At 43.0% G+C, this 9,462-nt stretch overlaps 1 protein-coding gene across 1 annotated transcript in view; it reads right to left on the reverse strand.

Annotated features, from left to right (window-relative positions):
• chrng (cholinergic receptor, nicotinic, gamma) overlaps positions 1-1,080 on the reverse strand; it is a 28,614-nt gene extending 27,534 nt beyond the window's left edge. The window contains exon 1 of the mRNA XM_061979733.1: positions 1,006-1,080. Within this exon, the coding sequence (XP_061835717.1) occupies positions 1,006-1,063 (58 nt within the window). The 5' untranslated portion in view covers positions 1,064-1,080. The remainder of the gene's footprint in view (positions 1-1,005) is intronic.
• Between the last annotated feature and the right edge of the window lie 8,382 nt (positions 1,081-9,462).

The raw sequence follows: 9,462 nt of genomic DNA on the forward strand, positions 1-9,462 counted from the left end.
ATGTGTCTCCTCAGTTCCCAAACGTTTACTGAGTGTTGTTAAAAGGAAAGGCCATGTAACACAGTGGTAAAAATGCCCCTCTGACAACTTTTTTGCAATGTGTTGCTGCCATTAAATTCTAAGTTAATGATTATTTGCAAAAAAAATTAAGTTTCTCAGTTGGAACATTAAATATTTTGTCTTTGCAGTCTATTCAATTGAATATAAGTTGAAAAGTGTCACGACTTGGTCCTTGGATTTTGTTTTTCCGGAAGGCAACGGAAAGTTGGCTCGGGCGAGACGGGAATGTGAGTACATATTTATTTAATATTATCAAAAAAAGAACAAACTAAAGGTGCGCACAAGGCGGAAGTACAAACTTGACAAATGAAATAAATACTTGCACGTGGGCAGAAACTGTGAACAATGAAACAAAAACACTAACTGTGGCATTAGTAAACAAAAACTTACTTGGCTTGGACTAAAGTAGCAGCATGAAAGATGGACATGAAAACAAGAGCATAAATGTGGGATGTCGCCAGAAAGCCAAACTGAAAACTATGAACTTAAATACTACAGACATGATTAACGAAAACAGGTGCGTGACTCAAAACGTGAAACAGGTGCGTGACGTGACAGGTGAAAACTAATGGGTTGCTATGGTGACAAACAAGAGTGCACAATGAGTCCAAACAAGGAACAGGTGAAACTAATGGGTAACCATGGAAACAAGACAAGGGAGTGAAGAGCCAGAAACTAAAGAGTCCAATAACTAAACAAAACAAAACATGACTACACAGACATGACAAAAAGGATTTGCTAATCATTGTATTCTTTTTGTATTTACCATTTACACAACGTGCCAACTTCACTGGATTTGGGTTTTGTACTTTAACCTTTTTCCCAGGCTGATTGTCCCAACTGTACAGTAGAACACACTGTACTTATTATGAACACATCGTAAATATAATACAAGGGACGTACAAAAGTGATGGAATTCAACACGCACACAGTGAACACACTTACCTGTTGCAGAAATCAAAAGTAGCCTAATGAAGAGTGGCACGGACAATCTAGAATCCATCAATGTGTGTGTGTGTGTGCTGCACTGCATGGCACAATGATCACACACACACACATGGGCACTACTTAATAGAGCTACTGGCATCCTGTGTGTGCGTGTGTGTGTGTGTGTTTCCCAGCATAAGTCAGTGTATTTCCAGTGCCACATAGCCAGCTGTCACAACACACACATATTGTATTGTCACACACTCAAATACAGCCGACTATTGTCAGTCAGACCTTCACATTCTAGAAATAAAATAAGTGATGGACACATTTAGAAAGGAAGGCAGCATACAGGAAACAACAGAAAAAGAAAAGCGTACGCCACACAAGACCCCCTCCAAAGAAAAAACTGAACAGGTGATAAGTCCGACTCATTTGCAGGTGATTGAAGGCTAGACGGTCTTTGTGGAGGCTGGCTTGTGTTGCTGGCACATTTTAGGCTTGCTGTGAGTTTGTGCATCGCAAGAATACTTTCCACACATCCTCTCAAATTGAGGCGGGAATGTAGCTGAAGTGTCGGGAGTGTAAAGGCAGCTGCCACACACAACCTTATTTAAAGACTTAAGTGAGATGAGGGCAAAGCCGCTTGTCCATATTTTCTTTTGGACCACCCATGAAATTGCAACACACACTTTCAAACACAGAGGGCCTGATCTACTAAACCAAGGGTGTCAATCTGGTTTAATCCAACCCGCAAGATGAGTTTGCTCAGTATAAAAATGAGCTGCAAATTTTTTATGAAAGAAACTGCTGTTCTAAATGTGTCCACCGGATGTCGCTGTAGCAATTCAAGTGTAACCCACGTCACTAGAGATGTCCGATAATATCGGCCGATAAATGCTTTAAAATGTAATATCGGAAATTATCGGTATCTGTTTTTTTATTATTTGTCTCGTTTATTTTATTTTATTTTTTTTATTAAATCAACATAAAAAACACAAGATACACTTACAATTAATACACAACCCAAAAAACCTCCCTCCCCCATTCACACTCATTCACACAAAAGGGTTGTTTCTTTCTGTTATTAATATTCTGGTTCCTACATTATATATCAATTTAAATGTGCTTTATAAATAAAGTTGATTTGATTTGATTTGATATATATCAATACAGTCTGCAAGGGATACAGTCCGTAAGCACACATGATTGTGCGTGCTGCTGGTCCACTAATAGTACTAACCTTTAACAGTTAATTTTACTAATTTTCATTAATTACTAGTTTCTATGTAACTGTTTTTATATTGTTTTACTTTCTTTTTTATTCAATTATTTTTTTTAAATTTATTTCTTATTTTATTTATTTTATTTTTTTAAAAAGGACCTTATCTTCACCATACCTGGTTGTCCAAATTAGGCATAATAATGTGTTAATTCCACGACTGTATATGTCGGTTGATATCGGTATCGGTTGATATCGGTATCGGTAATTAAGCGTTTGGTCAGTATCGGAATATCGTCCATCCATCCATCCATCTTCTTCCGCTTATCCGAGGTCGGGTCGCGGGGGCAGCAGCCTAAGCAGGGAAGCCCAGACTTCCCTCTCCCCAGCCACTTCGTCCAGCTCTTCCCGGGGGATCCCGAGGCGTTCCCAGGCCAGCCGGGAGACATAGTCTTCCCAACGTGTCCTGGGTCTTCCCCGTGGCCTCCTACCGGTCGGACGTGCCCTAAACACCTCCCGAGGGAGGCGATCGGGTGGCATCCTGACCAGATGCCCGAACCACCTCATCTGGCTCCTCTCGATGTGGAGGAGCAGCGGCTTTACTTTGAGCTCCCCTCGGATGGCAGAGCTTCTCACCCTATCTCTAAGGGAGAGCCCCGCCACCCGGCGGAGGAAACTCATTTCGGCCGCTTGTACCCGTGATCTTGTCCTTTCGGTCATAACCCAAAGGTCATGACCATAGGTGAGGATGGGAACGTAGATCGACCGGTAAATTGAGAGCTTTGCTTTCCGTCTCAGCTCCTTCTTCACCACAACGGATCGATACAGCGTCCGCATTACTGAAGATGCCGCACCGATCCGCCTGTCGATCTCACGATCCACTCTTCCCTCACTCGTGAACAAGACTCCGAGGTACTTGAACTCCTCCACTTGAGGCAGGGTCTCCTCCCCAACCCGGAGATGGCACTCCACCCTTTTCCGGGCGAGAACCAAGGACTCGGACTTGGAGGTGCTGATTCTCATCCCAGTCGCTTCACACGGCTGCGAACCGATCCAGCGAATATCGGATATCGGCAAAAAGCCATTATTGGACATCCCTACACGTCACACATGACACTGTTTAAGGCCCCTTCTACACTAAGCCGGCTAAGGTTCTCCAGGGTAAATCCCACCTAACCATATCCTTGTTCACACACACACACAATGGTCGTTTAAGTCACATTTGACTAACTACACTAGAGCAAGCCCGGTCACAGGCAATTACAGAGCCTGCTAGTCCGGGTGAGGAGTCAGTTAAGCTAGAACTAGCCAGCACCAGGCTGGATAATTCCTGTACGCATAGCAATTTTCTTAGAATAACACACAACTCGCATAATGTGTTTTCTGTTGTGAATGTGTCCGGGGTAGATATGCATTCTACTGAGGTGGCAAATCATGATGCGTTCAGTCGATCGCAGCATCAAGCAAACAATCTGAAAATTCCCGTCGTATCAATTCCTAGATATGGTCGAAACTATTTAAAGTGCACTACGTATAATAAACGCAACATTATTAATATTTCTACTACGGATAATTTAAACAAAAACTCGTCAAAACAGCCCAATACTTATAATATGGGCTTTTTAAACATAAGATCATTGTCTCCCAAAACGTTATTAGTTAATGAGGTCATTAGAGACAACAATCTTAACGTCATTGGTCTTAGCGAAACCTGGCTCAAACCAGACAAATTTTTTGCGCTAAATGAGGCATCTCCTCCTAACTATACGAATGCGCATATTGCCCGTCCCCTTAAAAGGGGTGGGGGGGTCGCACTAATATATAATGAAAACTTTAACCATACCCCTAACCTAAATAATAAATACAAATCGTTTGAGGTGCTTACTATGAGGTCTGTCGCACCGCTGCCTCTTGATATGGCTGTTATCTACCGCCCCCCAGGGCCCTACTCGGACTTTATTAATGAATTCTCAGAGTTCGTTGCTGATCTAGTGACGCACGCAGACAATATAATCATAATGGGGGACTTTAATATCCATATGAATACCCCATCGGACCCTCAGTGCGTGGCGCTCCAGACTATAATTGATAGCTGTGGTCTTACACAAATAATAAATGAACCTACGCATCGCAACGGCAATACGATAGATCTAGTGCTGGTCAGGGGTGTCACCACCTCCAAAGTTATGGTACTCCCGTATACTAAAGTAATGTCCGATCATTACCTTATAAAATTCGAAGTTCTGACTCATTGTCAACAAACTAATAATAATAATAACTGCTATAGCAGCCGCAACATTAATGCTGCCACAACGATGACTCTTGCTGACCTACTGCCTTCGGTAATGGCACCATTCCCAAATTATGTCGGCTCTATTGATAACCTCACTAACAACTTTGACAATGCCCTGCGCAAAACCATTGATAGTATAGCACCGCTGAAACAAAAAAGGGCCCCTAAAAGGCGCACCCCATGGTTTACAGAGGAAACCAGAGCTCATAAATTATCATGTAGAAAGTTGGAACGCAAATGGCGCGCAACCAAGCTTGAGGTTTTCCATCAAGCATGGAGTGATAGTTTAATATCGTATAAACGCATGCTTACCTTAGCTAAAGCTAAATATTACTCAAATCTCATCCGCCTCAACAAAACGACCCTAAATTTTTGTTTAGTACAGTAGCATCGCTAACCCAACAAGGGACTCCTCCCAATAGCTCCACCCACTCGGCAGATGACTTTATGAATTTCTTTAATAAGAAAATTGAACTCATTAGAAAGGAGATTAAAGACAACGCATCCCAGCTACAACTGGGTTCTATGAAGACAGATACAACTGTATCTACGACGGATACTGCAATACAAAATAGTCTCTCTCTTTTTGATGAAATAACATTAGAGGAACTATTACAGCGTGTAAGTGGGATAAAACAAACAATATGTTTACTTGACCCACTTCCTGGGAAACTTATCAAGGAGCTTTTTGTATTATTAGGTCCATCAGTGCTAAATATTATAAACTTATCACTTTCCTCTGGCACTGTTCCCCTAGCATTCAAGAAAGCGGTTATTCATCCTCTGCTCAAAAGACCTAACCTCGATCCTGACCTCATGGTAAACTACCGACCGGTGTCCCACCTTCCCTTTATTTCGAAAATCCTCGAAAAAATTGTCGCACAGCAGCTAAATGAACACTTAGTGTCTAACAATCTCTGTGAACCTTTTCAATCCGGTTTCAGGGCAAATCACTCTACGGAGACAGCCCTCGCAAAAATGACTAATGATCTACTGCTAACGATGGATTCTGATGCGTCATCTATGTTGCTGCTTCTTGATCTTAGCGCTGCTTTCGATACCGTCGATCATAATATTTTATTAGAGCGTATCAAAACACGTATTGGTATGTCAGACTTAGCTTTGTCGTGGTTTAACTCTTATCTTACTGACAGGATGCAATGCGTCTCCCATAATAATGTGACCTCGGACTATGTTAAGGTAACGTGCGGAGTTCCTCAGGGTTCGGTTCTTGGCCCTGCACTCTTTAGTATTTACATGCTGCCGCTAGGCGACATCATACGCAAATACGGTGTTAGCTTTCATTGTTATGCTGACGACACCCAACTCTACATGCCCCTAAAGCTGACCAACACGCCGGATTGTAGTCAGCTGGAGGCGTGTCTTAATGAAATTAAACAATGGATGTCCGCTAACTTCTTGCAACTCAACGCCAAGAAAACGGAAATGCTGATTATCGGTCCTGCTAAACACCGACATTTATTTGATAATACCACCTTAACATTTGACAACCAAACAATTACACAAACCGACTCAGTAAAGAATCTGGGTATTATCTTCGACCCAACTCTCTCCTTTGAGTCACACATTAAGAGTGTTACTAAAACGGCCTTCTTCCATCTCCGTAATATCGCTAAAATTCGTTCTATTTTATCCACTAGCGACGCTGAGATCATTATTCATGCGTTCGTTACGTCTCGTCTCGACTACTATAACGTATTATTTTCGGGTCTCCCTATGTCTAGCATTAAAAAATTACAATTGGTACAAAATGCGGCTGCTAGACTTTTGACAAGAACAAGAAAGTTTGATCATATTACGCCTATACTGGCTCACCTGCACTGGCTTCCTGTGCACTTAAGATGTGACTTTAAGGTTTTACTACTTACATATAGAATACTACACGGTCTAGCTCCGTCCTATCTTGTCGATTGCATTGTACCATATGTCCCGGCAAGAAATCTGCGTTCAAAGAACTCCGGCTTATTAGTGATTCCCAGAGCCCAAAAAAAGTCTGCGGGCTATAGAGCGTTTTCTATTCGGGCTCCAGTACTATGGAATGCCCTCCCGGTAACAATTAGAGATGCTACCTCAGTAGAAGCATTTAAGTCCCATCTTAAAACTCATTTGTATACTGTAGCCTTTAAATAGCCCCCCTGTTAGACCAGTTGATCTGCCGTTTCTTTTCTTTTCTCCTCTGCTCCCCTTTTCCTTGAGGGGGGGGGGGGGGGGGCACAGGTCCGGTGGCCATGGATGAAGTGCTGGCTGTCCAGAGTCGGGACCCGGGGTGGACCGCTCGCCTGTGCATCGGCTGGGAACATCTCTACGCTGCTGACCCGTCTCCGCTCGGGATGGTGTCCTGCTGGCCCCACTATGGACTGGACTCTTACTATTATGTTGGATCCACTATGGACTGGACTCTCACAATATTATGTCAGACCCACTCGACATCCATTGCTTTCGGTCTCCCCTAGAGGGGGAGGGTTACCCACATATGCGGTCCTCTCCAAGGTTTCTCATAGTCATTCACATCGACGTCCCACTGGGGTGAGTTTTTCCTTGCCCGTATGTGGGCTTTGTACCGAGGATGTCGTTGTGGCTTGTGCAGCCCTTTGAGACACTTGTGATTTAGGGCTATATAAATAAAGATTGATTGATTGATTGATTAAGACCCCCTCCACCCCTCCGTCAGCCGGCGCAACGCGACCCAATTTGAATGCACGGAAAATGCGCACGTCATAGTCACCTCCAGTGTTGCTTTGTGTGAAAGTTCTTAAATGTAACTTATCTGAACAATATCCAGTGTTGTGGTATTTCAATAAACTGGAATCCAGTGTGCTGTGGGGCCCGACTGTAGTGAATCACACCTGAGCCATCATAAATTAATCAAATCTTTAATAAACACGTGAAAGTACACAATGTGACAAAGGACATTTTACAACAATCAATCTAGGGATCTAGATATCTGGTCAGGACACTACTCATTCTTTTGCCTTCACCTCCATTCTTCATTTGTTTTTGGTGACTTTATATACTCTGGACCTAGGCGTTGAGTCTGTGACATACATGGTGGACAATAACTGATACAGCCTGCTTTGTCAGTCCAAATGCATTTGCCGTTTTCCGTAGTCTTCCCTCGTCGGCCAGGTAATACATAGCACACACTACCTTTTTTATCACATCCACGGGAGCCCGCATTCTCGTTGTCTCTCCTTCGACAAATGGACAAAGTTTTTTGGTAAGTAGAATCACAGCTCACCTGGACATTGGAAAGTTCTCTTGCCGTCTGAGAAGTGTTGTATCCCAAATAGATGCAATCGCTGTCTCTTAAGGTGTTCATGTATGATTTCCACAAAAGTCTTTACATGTAGAGGAAGGAGAAACATGGGCATGTCTGGATGACTCACCTTCATCTTTCTAGTGTTTACCTCCGAGTGGAAACAGGTTGTTATGAAGGTGGCTGTGGCGCGTTCTTTCTGACGTCACTTCCTGTGTGGGGCGCGGTCTTTCTGGCGTCACTTCCTCTCCGAACTCAGTTTGTAAACAATCAATGAGTCCATACAAGGCTTAGAGCCGGAGATTCAAGAAATACACGGCGCACTTACCCGTGTAAAAAATTGTCCGAGGAGGGGGACCTTAAACGCTGGTTTAGTGTGGCTGAAACGATACTTAAGCTAAATAATTATTCGTTTAAGGGTTTATCCGGCTTAGTGTAGACAAAGCCTAAAGTTGATGTGTAAGATGACTTTAAGCGCCCTCTGGATTGGCTGCCGCCTCTCAGCGCAGTCGCAAGCAATCAGCTGCTCCTGTTGTGGCTGGCGGCAGACTAATGCTGTAGCGACGCACAATACCTTCTTTAATTGTAAATTACCCACTTAATGGATAGTATAACGAAACGTTAAAATACAAAGATTAAAGTCAACGTAACCATCATCTTTGTAATTAGAGTTCCGTGCACCGCTTGCAAATGGTTGACGGCACGATGCGCACCCTGAACTCCATTGTAGAAATGTGTGTATATATATATATATATATATATATATATATATATATATATACAGTACAGGCCAAAAGTTTGGATACACCTTCTCATTCACAACACAACTGATGGCCCCAACCCCATTGATAAAGGCCCGAAATTCCACTAATCAACTCTGATAAGGCACACCTGTGAAGTGAAAACCATTTCAGGTGACTACCTCTTGAAGCTCATCGAGAGAATGCCAAGAAGTAGCTAAAAACACTGCAGACTGGGGATGGACATTAGCCGCTAACTAGCTAGCCATGTCTTACAGCACCTCTTCCTAAGGGTGTTCCAGTGTTATAACTTCACCTTTATCTTTAGTTTTTAGACCAAAATGTGTCCATTCTCCCTTTTCTGTCTACACACCGTGTCTGCTTGTAAGTACTCTGTGTGTGTGCGCTGCCGAACATGCTCGTCTGTTTGTAAAACCAGCAATGTCACGACGAGTATAATACCGTTTTTGATTCATTAGTACCGCGATACTATACTAGTACCGGTATCCCGTACAACCCCAAGTACATGCAATTGAATTGTCTGCAAACGTCGTGTAGCGCGTGACATTTGAATCTTGGATCAGTCCCAAAGTATTGCTATTTGCTGGTTAATGACGGAGAATAATGAAATGTCAACATCATTTGGGGGTTTTGTTACCATTCCCCGTCCTGGAATAAGGAGGGTAGACGGGACACAGCAGCTGCTCTGTTGATGGGAAGGCTTACTCTTAATGGTTGCAGGAGTGGATTCTATGTGTGGTCCCAGCTCTGGCCTATCAGCACTCAGCTACAGGGGGCAATTTGTGGTCCATGGAGAGTCGCTAACCCGCCCCTTCCCGTTTGCTCCGAAATGACGCACCCCAGCAGGAATAACAGTTTTATTATTAAATAGATTTTTCTTTTACAAAAATACAAAAACAATGTTTCTATACAAATAAATATG

The sequence above is a fragment of the Nerophis lumbriciformis genome, linkage group LG19 (genome assembly GCF_033978685.3).
Source record: "Nerophis lumbriciformis linkage group LG19, RoL_Nlum_v2.1, whole genome shotgun sequence".
Lineage (NCBI taxonomy): Eukaryota > Metazoa > Chordata > Actinopteri > Syngnathiformes > Syngnathidae > Nerophis > Nerophis lumbriciformis.